The 23069-nt window shown below is 43.0% G+C and overlaps 1 protein-coding gene across 1 annotated transcript; it reads left to right on the top strand.

Annotated features, from left to right (window-relative positions):
• Nucleotides 1-20080: 20080 nt before the first annotated feature.
• Nucleotides 20081-23069, top strand: fgf3 (fibroblast growth factor 3). The gene is made up of 3 exons (XM_085278947.1): nt 20081-20624; nt 21109-21212; nt 21574-23069. The coding sequence occupies exons 1-3, from the start codon at nt 20381-20383 to the stop codon at nt 21940-21942; spliced, it is 717 nt and encodes a 238-aa protein (XP_085135073.1). The 5' UTR covers nt 20081-20380; the 3' UTR covers nt 21943-23069.

Here is a 23069-nt window from a genome sequence, read left to right as displayed (position 1 = left end):
GCAAGTTCCCCCACTTAAAATGATGACAGAGGTCAGTAATTTGCACCAGAGGTACACTTCAACTGTGAGAGACAGAATGTGAAAAAAAATCCATGAATCCACATGGTAGGATTTGTAAAGAATTTATTGGTAAATCAGGGTGGAAAATAAGTATTTGGTCACCTCAAACAAGGAAAATCTCTGGCTCTCACAGACCTGTAGCGTCTTCTGTAAGATGCTTTTCTGTCCCCCACTCGTTACCTGTATGAATGGCACCTGTTTGAACTCATCTGTATAAAAGACACCTGTCCACAGCCTCAAACAGTCAGACTCCAAACGCCGCCATGGCCAAGACCAAAGAGCTTTGGAAGGACACCAGGAAAAGTATTGTAGACCTGCACCAGACTGGGAAGGGTGAATCTACAATAGGCAAGCAGCTTGGTGTGAAAAAATCAACTGTGGGAGCAATCATCAGAAAATGGAAGACATACAAGACCACTGATAATCTCCCTCGATCTGGGGCTCCACGCAAGATCTCATCCCGTGGGGTCAAAATGATCATGAGAACGGTGAGCAAAGATCCCAGAACCACACGGGGGGACCTGGTGAATGACCTGCAGAGAGCTGGGACCAAAGTAACAAAGGTCACCATCAGTAACACACTACAACGGCAGGGAATCAAATCCCGCAGTGCCAGACGTGTTCCGCTGCTGAAGCCAGTGCATGTCCAGGCCCGTCTGAAGTTTGCCAGAGAGCACATGGATGATACAGCAGAGGATTGGGAGAATGTCATGTGGTCAGATGAAACCAAAGTAGAACTTTGTGGTATAAACTCAACTCGTCGTGTTTGGAGGAAGAAGAATACTGAGTTGCATCCCAAGAACACCATACCTACTGTGAAGCATGGGGGTGGAAACATCATGCTATGGGGCTGTTTTTCTGCCAAGGGGACAGGATGACTGATCCATGTTAAGGACAGAATGAATGGGGCCATGTATCGTGAGATTTTGAGCCAAAACCTCCTTCCATCAGTGAGAACTTTGAAGATGAAACGAGGCTGGGTCTTCCAACATGACAATGATCCAAAACACACCGCCCGGGCAACAAAGGAGTGGCTCCGTAAGAAGCATTTGAAAGTCCTGGAGTGGCCTAGCCAGTCTCCAGACCTCAACCCCATAGAAAATCTGTGGCGGGAGTTGAAAGTCCGTGTTGCTCGGCGACAGCCCCAAAACATCACTGCTCTCGAGAAGATCTGCATGGAGGAATGGGCCAAAATACCAGCTACTGTGTGTGCAAACCTGGTAAAGACCTATAGTAAACGTTTGACCTCTGTTATTGCCAACAAAGGTTATGTTACAAAGTATTGAGTTGTATTTTTGTTATTGACCAAATACTTATTTTCCACCCTGATTTACCAATAAATTCTTTACAAATCCTACCATGTGGATTCATGGATTTTTTTTCACATTCTGTCTCTCACAGTTGAAGTGTACCTCTGGTGCAAATTACTGACCTCTGTCATCATTTTAAGTGGGGGAACTTGCACAATCGGTGGCTGACTAAATACTTTTTTGCCCCACTGTAATTTCCTCATGGATTAAAGTATTCTGATTACCCCCCCACACCAAAAAAAATGTGCCAATCGAACTCCACTGACGTTCATATGACAGTAAGCTTTATATTAGCTGCTGATGTCACCAGAGCACTTGAATTCAATTCAATTTTCTGATTCAATTTTATTTACATAGCGCAAAACTCACACCAACAGTTGCGTCAAGCTGCTTTATATTGTAAGGTACCTTACAATATAGGTGAGAAACCCCAACCATCAAGCAACCGCTTTTGAGCAAGCAAAAGTGGGAAAGAAAAACTTCCTTTTAAAAGGAAGAAACCTCGGGCATAATCAAGCTCAGGTAGGGGCAGCAATCTGCCTCAGCCGGTTGGAGATGAGGGGAGGAAGACAGGATAGATGACATGCTGTTGAAGAGAGCCAGAGATTAATAATAACTAATGATTACATTTCTAAACACATAGTGAGAAATTTTCAGTGCATCATAAGAAGCTCCTAGCAGCCTGTCATGTAACGGTGTGTGGGAGGCAGGAAAATAGGACCCAAACGCAAACTCACGGGAAAACAGAACTGAACTCAAAATGCAGCTTTATTGCTGACAGGTGACAAACGATAACAGTGATACAAAAGCAATGCAAAACTAAACTGGGAAGAGCTATTTGTAACACATACCAGAAGACACGGGGAGAAGCACACACAGCATGAGGGACAACACGACACTGACTCAGAGAAACACAGGGCTTAAATACACAGAGGGATAACGAGGGAATGAGACAAAGAAGGAGAGCACAGCTGGGAGTAATCAGGCTGGACGAGACAAGCAAAGCAGGACACATTCACATAAGACATGGACCATCAAAGTAAAACAGGAAGGATCATACAGAGACGCAAACTTGACACAGTGGAGACAGCAACTAAGAAACACAGAGACATAAACCATAAGGCAGAGGACTCTAAGAACCAAAATACGTGGAGGGAAATACTCAGCTTGGAACACAAGAAACTAGACTAGAGGGAGTAACAAAAGACCAACCATGAGAAAATAATGCACAATGCAGAGGGACAGAAAACAAACTCAAACATGCAAAGACACACAATTACACAGAACAGAGGGGACACAGAGAGACATGAAGGGCAAGGGATCAAAACTAGAAGCCATAGAATAAATCACACAAGTACCATATTACAAACATCACAAGGAACTAGAAACGCTGGGTCAGGGGAAACATGGAATAAACACAAAGAGAGACGAGGGCTCAAAAATACACAGAGGGGCACACAGGGGGTAAGAGTCACGAAGGGAAAACACTTAGTGTAAATGCCGGCAAAGCCACTTTACTTTGCACTTTTATTTTGAAAAGTACCTTAGCACTTCCTCTTTTATTGTGTCAGACTTCCTGTTCTGTTCTCGGTGAGGCGACGCAAACACGTTGCTTCAGAGTGAGTAAAAGCGTTTGTTTTTGAGGGTACTCATGCAAAACTATGTGTTTTATTTATCTGTCACATGCTATAACTTTGAAAGTTTACTCAATGTGGTTGAATTCGTTTTTTATTGTGTATGCATGTCATTTGTTTGTGGTGTGGAAAGACTGGCTAAGAGATGCGCATGGAGGAGGTTGGCTAGCTGATTCAGCATGATTAGCACCCTTGGAAGCAGAAAGAGGTTGGTTAATGATTGAAAACGATTGTTTATGTATTTAAGACACAGAAAGGTTGTTGTTAATTCATTTTATTAAATGCTGTAACATAAATAGTTTAAAAACTATTGATTTATGTCAATATCACTATTTGGGTTAATCAAAATAATTTTCTATAGTAAAATGCGAACATTTCTGCACTTTCTACTTGAATGTTTAATGGTATTTGTTTGTGCATCTTTATAGTTTTCACGGTGCCATATTGTCGGTGGTTTAAAGAGGAGAGAATAAAGTTGCATCAGTCGAAGCTCTCTGCGTCACGAGTGGTAATTCCAAGTGGGCAGCTACACTTAGGGAACAACACAACAGGACAACTCAGGAAACATGGCCTAAATAAGAAACGAAATACAAAAATACAAGAAACTAAGAATACTGGCCCAGGACCATGACAGCAGCCCAAGTCGATCAGAGCATAAATAAGAGATGATTCAGTGTCCCCTGATCCAGCCCTAACTGTATCCTTCACCAAAAGGAAAGTTTTAAGCCTACATTCATGCAAATATATTATATCTCAAGCGGTCAAATGTTTGTGAATGTTGGAAGTACTTCCCTCATTTGTTGTGATCAGTGTTGGGGTCATTACTCAAAACAACTAAAGTAAAAAGAGGAGAAAGACATTGGCTATACTACTCGTTATGCTTCTTCCATGTTACTCTGTAAGACGATCTGAAACACAGGGTTTCATAATTACCATTTAACAATATAAACCTAGAGGCTACAGCCCCACACACTACCACAATGTGGACACATGTGATCTTCTCTGTTAGCAGCCAACAGCACAGAGCAAAGATGAGAACCAGCACAAAGAGACTTTAAAGCGACCACCACAGTGATTCTACTTTATAAACATGAACAGGTAGAAATGGAGGCTGCCACCTGACTGCTCATCATTTTGTTACCTGTTTGTTACCGCAAATGATGGCTCACTTTATCACGGTGCTGATCTGGGGTCAGCATTTACTCAGCTTAAACGTCACTCTGGGTCCTTGGCTAGCTTAGCGTTAGCATGCTGTACTTGCGAAGAGCTGAAGTTGTGTTAGCAGTATAATGCAGCTGTTTCTGTCCTGTAGCAGTATCCACTTTACCATCGGCGTCTCATCCTTTTTTGTATGAAAAACAAAAGTAATGTCCATATCCACGCGGTAAACTGCATCTCTACTTTCCTCCTCTGACATACAAACCGAAATCAGCTGATCGTAGCAACAAAATAAAAACACACAGGGTGGATAAACAGACACGTGGACAAGAGACAAACAGAAACAGACGCTATAAGCACACACCTGTACATAGGTACAGGCCTCGTGTGTGCGTATGTGGTAATCAAGGGAAGTAGAAAGACCAGGGTAACAAGACATAACTGAAACTGACTAGGCAATGATGGAAGTTACATTTTAGACAAGATATAAATGAAAAAGCTACTTTCAGCTTACCCTTATCACAAGGGCTCACCACAGCATGTGTAATCTGAAGTTGTAAACCAGATTCATTCTTGATGCAACCCCAAAGGAGATTTTTGTCTGCAGCAGGGATCTAACCACTGACCTTGCACTTGCCAAGAAATATGTTAATCACTACATTATGATACTGGAGACAAATGACTAACAACAAACAAAGAATCACTAAACAGAGACAAAGATTTGACAATAAGATACAAGATGGTCCAAGGAAGAATGAGCCAAAACACATGGAATCAAAGCAATAATCTCAAAACCATCCATCCTTTCTCATCCACTTATTATTATCATCAGTGTTACGCCCAATCTAAGGGAAACCAAAGCACGACAGAAAAAAGATGACTCCCCCACCCCCTGCTCCCAAGAAAGGACCAATGCAACACTGACTTTGAAGTTTTACAACAACCAAACATTTGGTTTACCTTTGAAGGTAAGAAATGTCAGTGTGGACATAGTCAAACCAGCAAGCAAAACATTCTAGAAATGGAACAGATAACTTACCTATCATGAGAAATCCAAAAGAATATACAGCCCACTTACCTGTCTTCAATTCAATTTTATTTATACAGCGCCAAATTACAACAAAAGTCGCCTCAAGGCGCTTTATATTGCACAGTAGATCGTACAGTAATAGATACAGAGAAAAACCCAACAATCATATGACCCCTATGAGCAAGCACTTGGGAAGGAAAAACTCCCTTTTAACAGGAAGAAACCTCCGGCAGAACCAGGCTCAGGGAGGGGCGGGGCCATCTGCTGCGACCGGTTGGGGTGATAGAAGGAAGGCACGATGAAGACATGCTGTGGAAGAGAGACAGAGGTTAATAACAAGTATGATTCAATGCAGAGAGGTCTGTTAACACATAGTGAGTGAGAAAGGTGACTGGAAAGGAAAAACTCAATGCATCATGGGAAGCCTACGTCTATTGCAGCATAACTAAGGGAGGATTCAGGGTCACCTGGTCCAGCCCTAACTATATGCTTTAGCAAAAAGGAAAGTTTGAAGCCTAATCTTGAAAGTAGAGATAGTGTCTGTCTCCTCAATCCAAACTGGAAGCTGGTTCCACAGAAGAGGGGCCTGAAAACTGAAGGCTCTGCCTCCCATTCTACTTTTAAATACTCTAGGAACAACAAGTAGGCCTGCAGAGCGAGAGCGAAGTGCTCTAATAGGGTGATATGGCAGCCTCGCTTCTGTCAGTCTGCCCCAGGGCAGCTGTGGCTACAACTGTAGCTGCCTCCACCAGTGTGTGAGTGTGTGTGTGAATGGGTGGATGACTGGGTGTGTAAAGTGCTTTGGGGTCCCTAGAGGGGACTAGTAAAAACGCTATACAAATACAGGCCATTTACCATTTACAAGGTCATTAAGATAAGATGGGGCCTGATTATTTAAGACCTTGTATGTGAGGAGCAGGATTTTGAATTCTGGATTTAACAGGAAGCCAAAACAGGAGAAATCTGCTCTCTCTTTCTAGTCCCTGTCAGGACTCTTGCTGCAGCCTTTTGGATCAGCTGAATGCTTTTCAGGGAGTTTTTTGGACTTCCTGATAATCATGAATTACAGTCGTCCAGCCTGGAAGTAATAAATGCATGAACTAGTTTTTCAGCGTCACTCTGAGACAGGATGTTTCTAACTTTAGAGATGTTGCGCAAATGGAAGAACGCAGTCTTACATATTTGTTTAATATGTGCATTGAAGGACATGTCCTGGTCAAAAATGACTCCAAGGTTCCTCACAGTGTTACTGGAGGCCAAGGTAATGCCATCCAGAGTAAGAATCTGCTTAGATACCATATTTCTAAGACTTTCAGGGCCGAGTACAATAACCTCAGTTTGATCTGAATTAAGAAGCAGAAAGTTAGCGGCCATCCAGGTCTTTATGTCTTTAAGACATTCCTGCAGTTTAACTCATTGGTGTGTGTTATCTGGCTTCATGGACAGATAGAGCTGGGTGTCATCTGCATAGCGGTGTAAATGTATGCTATGTCTTCTAATGATGCTGCCTAAGGGAAGCATGTATAATGTAAACAGAATTGGTCCTAGCACTGAACCCTGTGGAACTCCATAATTAACCTCAGTGTGTGAAGAGGACTCTCCATTTACATGCACAAACTCAAGTCTATTAGATAGATATGATACAAACCACTGCAGTGCAGTACCTGTAATACCTACAGCATGTTCTAATCGCTCTAATAGGATATTATGGTCGACAGTATCGAACGCTGCACTGAGGTCTAGCAGGACAAGCACAGAGATGAGTCCACTGTCAGAGGCCATAAGAAGATCATTTGTAACCTTCACTAAAGCTGTTTCTGTGCTGTGATGAGCTCTGAAACCTGACTGAAACTCTTCAAACAAGCCTCTGCAGATGATCTGTTAGCTGTTTGACAACTACTCTTTCAAGGATGTTTGATATAAAGGAAGGTTGGAGATTGGCCTATAATTAGCTAAGACTGCTGGGTCTAGAGATGCTTTTTGAGTAAAGGTTTAACTACAGCCAGCTTGAAGGCCTGTGGTACATAGCCGATTATTAGAGATAGGTTGATCATATTTAAGATCGAAGAATTAATTAATGGCAGGACTTCTTTGAGCAGTTTTGTAGGAATGGGGTCTAAAAGACACGTTGATGGTTTGGAGGAAGTAATTATTGAAGTTAACTCAGAAAGATCAATTGGAGAAAAAGAGTCTAACTTAACATCGATGGTACTAAGAGTAGCTGTAGATAATATTACATCTGTGGGATGATTACTGGTAATTCTTTCTCTAGATTTTGGCCAGTTAATTGAATAATCTGAAACTCTTGAAAACCAGTTGCGAATAAAAATTTCCAGTTAACTCTGTCAAATGCTTTTTCTGCATCTAGAGATAATATTATGGTTTCGATGTTTTTATCGTATGAGTAGTCTATTAAATTAAGTAATCTACGAGTGTTTGTTGAGGAGTGCCGACCTTTTATGAAACCAGTTTGGTCAGGATGAATTAAGAGGGGGGTCATTTTCTCTAATCTCTTTGAGAGAGCTTTGCAGATTATTTTAAGGTCTACATTTAAAAGAGAAATTGGACAATAGCTTGAGGGAAATAAAGGGTCTTTGCCTGGTTTTAGCAGGAGACTAATGTTGGCAGAATTCATATTTGGTGGTAGTCTGCCATTTTCCTCGATTTCCTGCAACATTTTGTGGAATACTGGTGCCAGAATTGTCCAGAATTCTTTGTAGAATTCTGCAGGGAAGCCGTCTGGACCTGGAGCCTTATTATTGGGCATACTTATCAGGGCTTCCTGGAGTTCACTTGGCGTCAGTGGCGAATCCAGTTCCATTGCTTGACTGTCTAGTAATTTTGGAAGAGTTACGTTGTCAAGAAACAGATCAATTTCATTTTTAGATGGGTTTATTTGTGGTGAGTATAAAGTTTCATAGAAATCCCTAAAAATGTTGTTTATTCTTCCAGGATCATATATTGTGTTCCCCGATAAATCTTTAGCAGCACATATAGTTGTTTTTTCTTTATTTATTTTTAGCTGGTTAGCTAGAAATCGACCTGATTTGTTACTGTGTTCAAAATTCTGCAAGCGAAGTCTTTGTATAAGGAATTGTGTTTTTTTATTAATAATTTCATTTAATTCTAGTTTTGTTTTGCATATTTTGTTCAATGTTTCCTGATCTTGGTCGCACGCGTAGGCTTCTTCTAGTGATTTGATGTTTTTTTCTAATTCCTGAATATTTTTGTTTTCTTCTTTCTTTTTATGTGATGAGAAAGAAATTATTTTACCTCTCATCACAGCTTTCCCTGCTTCCCATAGAACAGAAGCGGATATTCCGGGAGTGTCATTAAAGTCTAAATATGAAGTCCATTCCTTTTTAAAATATTTAATAAAGTCTTCATCTTTAAGTAGTGATATATTAAATCTCCAGTTTTTACTTGGCGTAGTATTATTCTTGTGCATTAGTGTTAAAGATACAGGAGCATGATCGCTGACAGCTATAGGATGAATCTCAGTGTCTGAAATGTCACACAGCAGTGAGCTGCTGACCAAAAAATAATCCAGACGAGAGTAAGAGTGATGAACATGCGAGAAAAAAGTATATTCCTTACTGGTGGGGTGAAGAGAGCGCCATGCATCGCAAAGACCAAAGTCGCTCATATACTGTTTGATTATATTTGTGGACTGCCAATTGCGCTGAGTTCCTGTTGTGTTGAGCCTATCCATGTCTTCATTTAGTCCAAGGTTGAGGTCACCGCCAAGAATGAGTGTGCAATCAAGGTGTTCAGAGAGTGCACTAAAAAATCCGTGGAAGAATGAGGGTTCATCAACATTTGGACCATATATACTAACAATACATAGTTTTTTGTTCAATATTGATAGTTTAATAATTAGAAATCTACCCTCTGGATCTATAACTGTATCGAGTACTGTAAAATTAACATTTTTATGTATTAAAATTGCTACTCCCCGTTGTCTAGAATTATAACAGGCTGCAAACACGTTAGGAAACTCAGGTGTTTTAAGTTCATTTAAACCTGTGACAGGTTTGTGAGTTTCTTGTAATAAAACAACATCTGCCTGTAGTTTTTTAAGCTGGTTAAATATCTTTAACCTCTTTCCTCTGGTGCCAGCTCCATTTACATTCCATGTGACAAACCTCAGCATGCCCATAATTGTGTGTGTATGTCTAATGATGTACGCTGGGTGTTTCGTTTAGACAGGTGGAGAGAATATGGAAACATCCCTTGTTTGTAAATAGAAAGAGAAAAAGAAGTGTGGTGAGAGGCTCCATAAGTCTGACTATGTGTGTGAATATTCACTAATATGAACAAGCGTGGCTTGCTTATGTGTCCTGCAAGTCTGTGCGTGCTGTGAGGCTGTTGTGAATGTGCTGCCGTTGAGCTGATGTGTTTGCGTGATCGTGGTGTGAAAATATGGAGAAATAGAGGGTGTTGTTTGTAGGTGAGTGGGGAAGTAGGTGACCACAGCAGTGAAAGACAAGAGAAAGAAAGAAACCACATGAACTGTGAGCAACAACAAAAAAAAAAGAAACGAAACGGAAACATTCCAATTAAAGCAATGACGGAGGGTGACGGTGTTATATCTGCTATGACATCCTACTGATATTACTAGGTTAAACCCATGTTAAAAGAGAAAGTGTGAATGAATAAGAAAAGAGTGTAGCGGGTTCTTATCTGGAGTGCAGTCAATATAACCACGGTGTGGTGCCGGGGTCGCGGTAGAGCTGTCCGTCCACGTAGAGCCGGTCCACAGCGATGACAGCACGGGAGCCTTTCTGGATGAAGCTACGTCGAACTGGGAACAGGACCTTGCGTCGTTCCAGGATCTCTTTGGGGAACTGGTCGTTCACGCTGAAGTCCGTTCCTTTCAGCTCTCTGCCGCGACTCTTCACCTGTTCCTTCTGTTTGAATTGACCGAATTTGGCCACAATAGGCCGTGGTCTCCCGGTCCGCGACCGCACGCCCCCCAAGCGATGTACTCTATCGAAGTCGATGTTCTTTACGGTGTCCTCCGGCAGCTTCAGGTGGATTTTAATGAAGCTTTTCACCGTTGCCTCTGCATCCTCTCCGGCAGTTTCTGGAATACCAGAAAACACAAGATTATCTCTCATGCTACGGGCTTGTAGATCGATAACGGAATCTTTTATTTTTTTTATTTTCAATGTTTAGCTGGGTCACGTTATCGGTGAGAGATTTGACCGACTCCCGTAGCGTGGCATTTTCAGCGGCAAGCGTTTCCACCTGCTGCTGGCTGAATTCCAGGGATTCTCTCAGAGATTTAAATTCCCGGTGTAAAATCTCCACCAGGGACAGCCTCGCATCGAAACTGGACAATCGCTTGTCGATTGACTCCAGGATGTCTGCGATGTCTTTGCCGGCAGGCGATGTTGTACCGGGGGAGTCTGCCGGGCGACATCTCTTCGATGACGGCGTCTCAATTTTGGCCGGGGAGGATGTACTCTGGGCCTTCTTCATTACTAAATCTTGAAAACAGCGGTCGATGTAATCTTGGAGAGCGTCTAAACTCTCCCCGTTGTCCTCCAGGGTGTTAGAGATGATAAAACAGATGTTGTTAGTTATATGACAATTGATTAGTATATTTGGTAATACTGAAGCTTGAAAAACCTTTGTTAAACTCTATGCTACCATTTGCTTTTTCTCCGCCAAAATCTCCGGCGTCTGACGTCACCTACAACATGGGTCGCTTACCTTGTCCGTCACTTCCGTCACTTACCACTCCGTACCGCTCCGTATTGATGATATTCCTGTGTGAAAAATTGGGTGGATTATATTCTTAAACTTAGTTACAGCACTTTCAGAAAGACATCTACTTTGATAAAGTCTACTCCCCACTGCTGTGTAATCAATTATTGTAAATGTAAATGTTATCAGGAAATGATCAGACAGGAGAGGGTTTTCAGGAAACACTGTTAAATGTTCAGTTTCTATGCCATATGTTAAAACAAGATCTAGAGTGTGATTAAAGTGGTGGGTGGGTTCTTTTACAGTTTGAGAGAAACCAGTTGAGTCTAATAACAAATTAAATGCCATGTTGAGGCTGTCATTTTTAGCATCTACATGGATGTTAAAATCACCCACAATAATTATTTTATCTGAGCTCAGAACTAAATTAGATATAAAGTCTGAGAAATCAGACAGAAACTCTGTGTAAGGCCCAGGTGGCCACAGGCAGTGGAGATGATGGTGGCACAGCAGCTGCAGATGGTGAAGCAGAGAGTGGAGTGAAGACCTCCGACTGAGGCAAGGCTAGCTGTGCTAACGGCTGGCTTACAGCAGCATTTGAGGTGTCACTGTCCACTTTAAACAAAAACACAGATGGTGTGGGAAATGAAAAAATGTCATTATTACTCACCACAGCCGGCTGTTGAGATGTCCGGGAATCCGGCTGCGGTGAGGAGCGCTGGTGGCGTGAACATCGTTTCCATGTAGATGACAGGGCCAGCGTGTCAGGCTGTGAATCTACGGGCTGCCCGGGCCAGTGAGCAGCTTGAATTGGAGAGTGGAGGTGGAAGGTGGAGAACAGGAAGTCCATGATGACTGGCTTGAGAGAGTCCACCAGCCAGGGAAATTTAAAAAGCTTTTCCTGCAGCTGGCTCTCCACAGCTCAACGTAACGCTTCCCCGGGCTTCTCCCACCACAAATCACATAGTTTGTAAACCTCTCTCCTGAGCCTCTCCTCAGAGTCTGCTGCGACCATGTTTGGCTGGATCATTCTGTCACGATTAGCGCTGGCCAACCATGGGGATGTGGGGAAAGGAGGACCCAAATGCTGGACTCTTTGAGGCAACAGTGCGTTTATTTACAGTGCAGGAAAATAACAGTAAATCCCCAGTGCGATCCCGACTTCCGTGACATGTCCTCTTCCCAGTGTTAGTGTTCTTGTCTCCCCTCCTCAGTGTCTGAGCCTTACACTCTATTATTGCTCCTTTGCCAAATCGTTTCCACAAATAAGATCAAAACCAGCAACTGTCAGCTGATCTTGAATCCCCACTCGCACGGTGCCAGAAACAAACACCTTTATTATTTTCTTCTTTTTTTTTTGGGTTGTATGGAAGCCCCAAACGCAATTTCATTGTTCTTGACAATGACAATAAATAAATAAATACTAAATACTAAAAGGGGAAAATAGGGGAACTATATAAAGCAGCATGAGCAACATACACATTCTTATTCCCCACACCAACAAATCTGAGCCACAGTACGACTGGTCAGAAAAGGCACTATAGCGCATTATTGCACCTCAGAATGCTTTGCAGAGGTATCCCTTATACTTGTGATAGAAACTTGGTCCCTCACACTTATGTAAGTGAACGAAAACCTTCAGAGATAAAAGTATGAACGCCTCATCTAACTGTACTGCTGGCACTGTGGTTTATGCTGACCAACAGTAGATTGATACTGTATTGGCTCTACAACAGAGAGGTTTTTGTTCTTCAACATTTCTTTCTTTCTTAGCACTGGACAAACAGCAATGAGATGACCAAGTTCATGCAACAGAAACACCTGCAGTCACCACATGCCGCCATGAGGTTGAGGTGACAGGTGCCCTCCCCTCACCAGGATAACCATAGTGTCACATTGGGGATGAAAAAACAGTCTAGTGTGTAAGGGCAAACTCATCAGCCAGGACTCAGCTTTTAGTGTATTTAAATAGACTATCACTCGCTCTGGCAAGCATTTCTTAAAACCCTCTAAAAGCACGAGTTCTTTCATTTGTGCAAAATCCTTGACTTTATCAAAAAGCAGCCCTTTCTCATGCGCAAACTCCACATATGTCACATATGCAATACTGTAGCCTTAACCATATCATGATCCAAGCTTTGGTTCACTGACAGGGTAGCAGTGGGAAGCAGTGGTAGCACACACCTCCTGAGCTTTACCAAAAAAGCTTATACTGCAGCAGCAAAGCCCAAAACATCTTTGGCCAGTTCAAAGCTTTAGTAATACACTCAAATGCACCAAAGTATAAATCCACCTCAGATTCTCTAAAAGTATCAATTTAGTGTGCTTGCCCACATCAAAGCCATCATGGGGAGACTGGGGTCTTGCAGCGTGAGCGGTGATTGTATGGAGCTACTAGGCTGGTGTTCCAGCTCCAGCAAGATGCACAGCTTCCACTTCACGATTTCTCAACTCCACTTCCTCAATGCGGAGCATCAGCTGGAGTTCCTCAGCATTGTAGGACTGGGAGGAGCCATCGGAGAAGTGGTTAGTGGAGAAACATTGGAAGGATTAACCTCACCCCACGTCTTTGGACTGTGGGATGGAATCCAATGAACACAGAGAAAACCCACACAAACGTGGGTTGAACACTGAACATGCAAAATCCACACAGAAAGGGCCCAGCCAGAGGGTGGAGTTGAACTCAGGGCCTCGTTGCTGTGAGGCAACAGTGCTAATCACCGCATCACCGTGCTGTAAAAACGACAAAACCTTAAACAGAAGCTAAAGCAATAAGGTATAAACTAAAACCCAAAATGAGAAAAACCATAACACTGAGCCACACCCGCAGCAATCAGAACTATCTAGACTTGTATCACCAGCGAGCTGTCTCCGTGAACCACCAAAATCCCAATCACACTTATCCACGTTTCTAAAGTCAAGCAATGGGACTGTGACAAATTTGTATTTATTTTCTCAAATGAATTTATAAACTCACAGAACCGTCTTTGTCTTGTAAATGAATGGATTTATGGCAATTTCCAAAGAAAAGAAAGAAATCAGAAAGTTGTCCAGATAATTTACTGCTCAAGGAGTACATCTGATGATGTCCAAACCCCATCATTCACATGTATACTGGGGTTGCTGTATGTTTTTTTCTTATGTGTCGATATTTGGGTGTGTGCTTCTCTCTCTCTCTCGCTCTCTCTCTCACTCTCTCTCTCGCTCTCTCCCTGTGTGTCTGTTACAGCCATTGATGGCCTCTAGAGTTTCATCCTTCAACAATCACTTGCCTGTTGGAAGGTGCAGCCGCTCTGCAGGCATATGAAACCTGCAGCTAACAATCAAAGAGCTGTAGAAGTATAGGACAGACCTATCTGGTTACAGAGAAAGCGAGTGAATGAGAGACAAAGAGCGACAGTGCAAGAACGAGAGAGTAGTGAGAAAGAGAAAGCATGTAAGAGAGAGCAAGGGACAAAAACATTACAGAGGTTGTCATCTGATAGAATATACAGTTTCTTTTTGAAGAAGAAAAAATATATTTGTGGCATTTCTTCATCAGTTTGGCTTCTTTCAGCTTCTTTTCTGTTCTGAAGGAGAACCAGTTTAAACCACAAAGAATACATGAGATACAGGCAAACAGTGGTGTTTGTCTCCCATATGATCTCCTTTGATGTGCCAAATACATGTGACAGAAAAATCCATGACTGCTGCCTGTTCAAATTTGCTGAATGTTAACGCTAGTTCAGGTTTTGTTCAGGTAACCTGTAACAGTATGAAAGATGTGAGAAACTCTGGATCCCAAATAACAGATGTGATCTCTTCCTATGTGTCATATCTGGATTAGAAAAAAAAACATAATCATGTTTAAATAAATCAGAATGTTAGGTTGTATTTTTCTCTGATTCCTGGCAGGCATATATTAGAATGATGGTCAAATGACGTAGTCATACTAGCAGCCCTGGATGCTCTACTTAGACACAGTGTTGCTTTTAGCTACTGCTATTTCCACACTGAAAATTCCCAAGATACACACAATGTTACAATATTCATCATCTTTAATGGCATTGGTACACAAAGGGTTGAACAGTGGTTTAATTATGATTTATAAAATTGACTAGTTTCCACTGAGCAGTGTAATTGCTTCAAGTGTCTTCAAGACCAGCCTGAAGCATATTTCATTAGGAACTTCGGGAGCAGGACCAAACACGTTCCTTCCGGTTCTTATCTATATATGTTCCCCCAGTTCTACAAGCTGTTCATTCTCGTCTATGTGCCCCTCCCTCCCCTTTTCAATTCTTCTATTTAGTACATGGGGATCTGCTAGGCCCGGGAGCCACCGCCAGTCCCCTTTGAGGCCTTCCCCAAACCGCAGCTCAATTCACATCCAAGCCGTTCACCTTTATCTACTAAAACGCTGTCAAACCTAAAATGCGGATGTGGGCCCAGCTAGTGAAAAATATATATAGATCCATAGGGGCTGGGGTCTAACACAGCAGGCAAAAGGCTGTGTAAAGATGCCGCTGAGGCAAGCTAGCACATAACAGCAGGATGCAAGATGCTAGCAGGCAGGCTGGCATAACCAAGTGGCCGGCCGGCATAGTATACAGAGTATACATACAAGCTGGAGAAGTACCAAGGGCTCAGAGAAGAGCTCGAGATGATGTGGAGGGTGAAGGTAACAGTGGTCCCCGTGGTAATCGGAGCACTCGGTGCAGTGACTCCCAAGCTAGCCGAGTGGCTCCAGCAGATCCCGGGAACAACATCCGAGATCTCTGTCCAGGCCAAGTAGCTGCTCACATCTTAATCAAATGTAGTACTTTGTAGAGGCTTTTTTAAAATTATATATTTTTAAATTCATTTGTTTGTTTTTGCTTTTAATGTACTTGTTGTTGTTTTTTGTATTGTTTAAATTGTATAAATCATTAGCGATCAACACATCGAAGGAGTCCCATTTGTGGTTCCTGCATTATCTGTAACAGCAGTTTGTTGACAAGGCTGCCATGCTGAGAACCAAGCAGACAAAACTTTTAAAAAACATTTAATACCAGGTTAAAACTAGAGGATCAGGTGCACACGGTAAATAGCTTTTATATAGTGCTTTTCTACTCTACTTCTACTTGAACACTCACAGCACTTCATTCACAAAATCTGTTTTTCTACCCCAGTGCTGTCTATCTAACATTCACGCTTCCACTGATGGCAGTCACAAGATGATCTGCCTGACTCCTGGATCTGTGTATTATGAAATTTTAAAGAAAATCACGTGTTTTTCACACACTCAAATGTTGTGGATTAGGCTTGCATGACCTGCGACTGTGCCTCTATTTGGTAAGTTTAATCTTCTGTTTTGAAGGTGTTTTATTCTAAAGTGTGATTTTCAGTTCTCTCTGGAAGCTGTGGAAACAGTCACCTAGCAAGCCAACATGCCTGTGTTAAAGGCTCAATTGGGCTGAAATAAAAGAGAGGGACACAGAGGGAGGTAGAATAAAATAGTTGCCAATTTGTTTGCTGTGTGTTGGAACTGTACTAGACTTCATTCTGAAGCGCCTGACAAGCAGGTGAGATCAAAGTCATGGGGACAAAAGCAGCTCAGCAGCGATTTGTCAGGAGACGAGAGCCAGCGGTCGGGTTCAGCCCTCTGATCACCGGCTCACTAAAGAAATCTGCCCATGAGAAAAAGTACAGCAGAAAGGGTTCAAAGGTCATTTTGATTTGCTCTGGATTACTGGTACCTCGTAAAAAGGTGGGAAGGGAATTTTGGGAGGGAAGAGGGGCACGAAAGGAACTGGCTAATAACCTTTGTATTATTGTAAAAAAGAAACCCTTTTGTGCAAAGAGGGGTTTTTGAGGGCAGTGTTGGAGGGGAGAATTTGGGGACGTCAATTAAAAAGGAGCCCTGAAATCCTTGCTTTGATTCGTGAATGAAGGAGAGAAAAGGGGAAAGTTAAAATGTATGCTTTTGGCTTTTGTGTAAGAGCACTTCACATGACTGGGTTTGGATTCATTTGTTAAGTGGATGATGGCAAAAGAAAATGTAAATATTTCAGTTGGGCAAATATTCGGGAACTGGCCAAAGTTTTTTCATGAGGCAAATGCACATTTCATTTTGTTCTTTCTTCTGAAAGCAGGTGTGAATGCATTCAAGATATAAAAAGGACATGCCGGGAACTCCAGTCACCGTGGCTACGAATACAGCGTGCAGTTAACTTATTTGATCAATTAATTAACTTTGTTTTGTGCAGATAACAGGACATATTTCCCAAGGCTCTCCCACACAAATATAAGTGTGGATGCTAAATTCTTATGTAGCACTTTTCTACTCTCCCAGAGCACTCAAAGCGCTCTATGCAACATGCCATATTCACAAGCACTTTTCTTCTAAGCTTTCAACAAATGCATACACCAATATGATGCAACTTGGGGTTAGTATGTTGCCCAAGGATGCTTGACATGCAAACTGGAGGAACCAGGGATCGAACCACTAACCTTCCGATCAGTAGATGACCTGCTCTATACCTTCTGAGCTACAGCCAGGATGCACTATGGCTTTTTTCGATATTTTAATTTATTTATTTATTTATTTATTGACTCTTACATTCATTGTTAACTATTTTCTGAAGCAAATATGTGAAATGTATCCAACAGCTGTGATTTTCCAGCCGGGCCGTTTCCCGTGTTTGAAGAAAGATCGGTACAGGTTAAGTACAAGTTGGCACCATATTTTGCTGCCCATGCTATGGAAATTGTGGAAAATGTGAGCCACTTGGAAGCCACAAGCTATAATGACTTTAGCAGCATATCGTCAAAAATTAAAGACTGTGAATAAAACTACTTGATTCAATACTTTGTTCATCTACTCTTGGTTGAATTTTCCAATTAAAATATCATACAGCGAGCTGCCTGACCAAGAACTGAGAGTTAGTGTCCACCTCAGGTTTGCTGGTAAGGCACTCACACCTAAACATCTTTAAATGTAACAGCTGACTTGTTTTTCTGTAAAAGTCATATCACAGTCTTACCGAGCTGAAGGAACATTTACGTAACACTCAGTAGAACATGCACACAGTCTGCCCTGCAGTTATATTTGTCTCCTGTTGTGTAACTTTCCTGCGAGATCTCACTTTGGTTTCAGAGCACAGACTTACCTGTGGTTCCTCGGGCTCCCAAAGGTAGAATGGGAGACAAAGCTCCTCCCCTGTGGAATCAGCTCCCAGTTTGGATTTAAGATCGAAAACATTTGTTTCCTAAAGTTTAAAGTTGGATCTGTAGTTTATGCTTCATCCTCGTTTTCCTTTCTCTCCCATACCTTTCTGCAGGTATGTACGGATTCATCAGCTGCTGCTGGCTCCATCAGCCTGCCAGGCATTTACTGCTCTATTGTTTGCTTCTTTTTTTCACTTCTTTCTTGTCATCCCAGCTGCTGGACTCTGGGCCTTTCTGTTTCTCTTCCCCACTGTCACTGTGGAGGATTTACTGGAGTTCTCTTGGGATGTAAAGCACCTCTGTATGGGTTTTGCTGTGACAGGCAGCACACCAACATCTCACAGCAAAAAGATTTGGCCCTGTAGTCAGCGGACTCCTGTCTTTGTAAGAATGGGCAAAACGTATGACCTCCTTTTATTTATTTTGCACTGATGTGTTTCACTTTGAGCTCAATATGAGGGCTTCATATGTATATTTGATTTACTGAAATAGGTTTTGAGTAACTTTGTGAATCAACTTGCTGATGGACATATACAAGTTTTGGCCTGCTATTTGACAAAATGATGGTATTCAAACTAGAGCACCGATGTCCCAGGTACTAACTCTGCTCGAATGCATGTGTACACAAAATCTAACTGAAGAATACAGCTCAGATTTAGCTGAATCATAACTGACACTTTAACCTAAAAACAACAACACACACTTCTTTAAATGTGAAGAAGAAATTGTGTATGTGGCTCACAAATTGCAAGCATTTGCCCTGCTTATTGCTGAGATGCTTTGTGGGCGGTGTGCAGGGGAGCATAATTAAAATAGTTTCTGAGAGAAACAGCACACCACATCTAAGGTTCCACCCTCTTCCAGCATTTAACCACATCAAGAGCGTCTCACTTAGAAACGGCCACCAGAACAACCTCTGATACACACGGCCTGGCTGATGTTTTGGTGTGTTGTCTGACTCCTGAGGGGTCTTTGGAGGCATAAATTGCACACATTTGTAATTAAAAGAGTTAGCTTTTCTGATCATCAGAGTAAATAAAGTGACACGGGCAGCTAGCTGGGTGATGTATGGGAGGGGAAGACAAATTAACGTCTGCTCTCTGGGGGATTCTCAGCAGAGGCCTTCATAGCAGCAGTGGAGCAGTGCCAAAGGGCAGAGAGATTTGTAGATGATGGTGCTAATTACCAGAATGAAAACCATAATGTGACCAAGATGGAAGCAATTTAGGCAGTAGTCATTTAGCCTGCTGCTCTTCCGCCCACCGGCTGCTGCCTAGCCAGGGCTGGGGCATTAGGATGGGAAAAGTCTGGGCCAATCCACTGCCTGGGTAAACAATGAAAAACTAACGCACAGCAGAGAGCTTCTGTGGTGTAAAGAGCAAATGGAGAGAGGCCCGTGACACAATGTCCATTTGTCTTTCTTAATCTATGCTTCCAGGTCAAGAGGAGTGTATAAATGCTGAGCGCATAGTCGACTGGAAATGTTTAATTCCCCGTCATCCTACTCGGGAGTGTCTTTGTGGGATGTCTGAAGGTGCTGGTTCAAGCTGAACACGCTTGAGATTCACCTCAGCTTGCCATGATACATGCTTGGCAAGCACCTGTTAAACCGGGAAGAACAAGGACACGCAGATGTGGACCACCCAAAAGCTGAAAAGGCTAACATTTCTTTTGCTTCAGAATGCGGCTGATAAAGTCGTTTCTGGGGGGACCCAACTGAATCTTACAGCGTGAGAAATTAGATGAAGCCTGTGGTTGTTCAGGATGTCAGAATTCAAAAGCTGAATGCTTTCCGCTTTTGTTTTTAAGGTGAGGACCGGGTTTAGCGGCAGTCTTATTCCTCACCTGTTGCGGTGGCTGGCCGAGCATATCTATATAATTTGGGATGTCTAATTGCTCTTTTAGGACGTTTATGCTCTTGCCACTGTGTAATTTTATCCACGCCGCTGTCTCTCACTTCACACAGGGCCGATACCTTTTTGTCTGCCCTTTTCCTTTGTATCAATTGGTTGGAGTTCAGCCTATTGTCGCCACAAGCTTCTTTTATATCTGCGCTCACTCTGAGCAGAGGCGCTCAGTCGGGTCCACGGGAGGGCTTTTCAGCTGCAGAGGCGAGGATTCCACCTCGGAGGCGGGTGTGCTGTCAGAGCTGCCTGTGGTGCTCGGATGCGCGCAGGGCTGAAGCTCTTCGGCTGTGTTAAGACCCCTTAAATCACTTTAATGGGACCCCGAGTGTTGGGCAGGAATTCTGCTGTTTTTTGCTACAGTTGTCGCTTCCCGGCCATGCCACAATGCTGGTGATAGCTCTGCTGCTGTTGCTGAGCCTGTGGGACCCGGTTAGTCCACGGCCCCGCTGCGCTTCGGGTCCGGCTTGCGACCCCCGGCATCGGAGAGACGCCGGGGGGCGCGGAGGAGTGTATGAACACCTCGGAGGAGCGCCGAGACACAGGAAACTTTACTGCGCTACCAAATATCATCTGCAGATCCATCCTAACGGCAAAATAGATGGCTCGCTGGATGAAAACAACCCGCTCAGTGAGTACTGAAGTTTGAAAGGAAGAGAGGTGTAAGCGGAGAGCTGTGACACTTTGTGTGTGCGTGAGAGAAAGAAAGAACCCATGTCATTACAGCCAGCCATGTGTGTGTATAATGTATATATATGCACCGATTGCGTGTAATATATACACGCAATCGGTGCAGTGATTCCAGGAACAGCGTCCGAGATCTCGCGCGCGCGCACACACACACACACATATATATATATATGTGTGTGCGTGTGCGTGGGGAGCGGTGAACTGAATGAGCAAGTTAAGCAAGAAAAAACTAGTTTGTTCATATGTTTGAGAGTAAAATGAAACTTTTTTCATTTTAATTCGTTTTTTTCTAAATAACGGAGAATATAAATAAATACATTTACACACATTTATACAGAAATATGGTGACATTTAAGAGAGAGAAATGTTCTATTAAACATGTCCAACACAGAAATACAAAAATGTTACTGTTGTGTGTATCACAGGCATCATGGAAATCACAGCAGTGGACGTTGGTGTTGTGGCCATAAAGGGGCTCTTCTCTGGGAGATATCTGGCCATGAATGATAAAGGACGGCTGTATGCATCGGTGTGTTCAGCACACACACACGCACTCACGCACGCACGCATCTGACATGTTGGGAATGGGTCACAGCTAGTGGAGAACACATAACACAACAAAACATGCCTTAATTATGCCATTAATTCAGCTCAATTCATTTTTATTTCTATAGCACTAAATCACTGCAACAATCAGGCAGACAGCACAGGGCCTGACACATGAGCAGCCTCTGTCCTTTGCCCTGCTTTAGTGTCACATTGTCATGTTTAGCTACTGAAAAGTAAGTGACCGTAAACTTAGTCTGCGCCACCAAAGAGGAGTGAATTTCACCGCTCCTGTTTCCAGAAAGACTAACGTGCTTCGTTCTCACATCCATTCTCCTCTCTAGGAAGTGTTCAACAAAGAGTGTGAGTTTGTGGAGCGAATCCACGAGCTGGGGTACAACACCTACGCCTCCCGCCACCACTCCACGGAGCACCCTGCTGCACCGGGAGGCGGCGGCAGCAGCAAGCGCCGGGCCAGCGCCAAGAGACAGTGGTACGTTTCCATCAACGGCAAAGGGCGGCCACGGCGAGGCTTTAAAACCCGAAGCACGGACAAAGCCTCGCTCTTTCTGCCTAGGGTGCTTGGTAACAAAGACCATGAAATGGTGAAGCGGCTGAGGGAGAGTCCGGGGCCGCATCACCATGCCCATCACCACAGCCGCCGCGCTGAGCGCCGGAGACGCCGGCATCGCGCTGGGAAAGGCTGGGCCTGACAGCCACACGTGTCGGCAGACAGTTGGAGGACAGTCTGTGATTTGCCCAAACACGGACCTTAATCCTGCCACATACTGTAGCTTGACAGCAATGGAGGATGTGGATGAATGATTTGGGTTCTTCCTCTGGATCAGTGGAAGTTTTTGTTCACAGAAGACTTGAAGTGCTGTGGCTCAGACTAAATGCTCCAGCTTGAGGAGACTCGCACACCGCCAGCCTTAGAATTAGCTGTTTACTGACTCCATGCGTCTTCAAACTTGTAAGCAAAGGTGTTCGTAAGTTCACCATCAACTTCACACAGAAGAAAAACCTTTGAAACGTGGTTGTGTTTTTGTAAATACTATTGGCATGTACAGCAGCTTTAGAGCTTTCATTTATCAAAAGCTGAGATAACAAAGACAAAGTCGTATTTTGCTGAAGCGCTACCAAACAAAAAGGACACTGAAGAGCAGACATCACAGAGAGGGGCACTTTTCACAGTATGACGCAAAGATCAAATCAGACTAACTGTGCTCACTAGCTGTATGACGTTCTTACAATGTGATGGTCTACTGTTTAGAAAGTGAAATATTTTACTAAATCTATGGATATTTATTTGGTTCCTGTGTTGTAAGTTATTGATATAACTATTTCTGCATTATAGCCATTGTGCTGTTGTTTCTTAGTGTCCACTGATTCCAACATAAAACACAAGGTACCGATCCAGCAGTTCTATCATCTGTTCATCAGAAATGTGTTTGTGCCTGAATCTGATGCAGCTGATGCAGCTGATGCAGCTGTGGACACCATGCAAATGTTTTGGGATTTATTTTAGTTTTTTATTGCTTCAAAAATTTTATTTATATAAGATGTCCTATTTTTATATGTGGAAAACCTAAAAAGCAAAATGTTTGGTTTTATTGGCCACAGATCTTTGAAGGCAGCAATGTCTGAAATGCACAGTAGGAACTTCTGACAGGTGGTGTAAAACAGCAGGATATTAGCCCAGACCCAAGCTAACGTTGTTTTGGAGGATTCTCTTTGAAATTAAAGCTCAGATTTGTATTTCATTTTTAGCTGTACACACGGCAGTCTGTCCGTCCCTCTCTCCCCGCTGCAGTATCCGCACGCTACCATAACAGGAACA

This window comes from Mchenga conophoros, linkage group LG1, assembly GCF_057382185.1.
Source record: "Mchenga conophoros isolate Kocher_MC1m ecotype Shallow Benthic linkage group LG1, M_conophoros_male_GT1.1, whole genome shotgun sequence".
In the NCBI taxonomy this organism is placed as follows: Eukaryota; Metazoa; Chordata; class Actinopteri; order Cichliformes; family Cichlidae; genus Mchenga; species Mchenga conophoros.
This window is presented reverse-complemented; position numbering and strand designations above follow the sequence as displayed.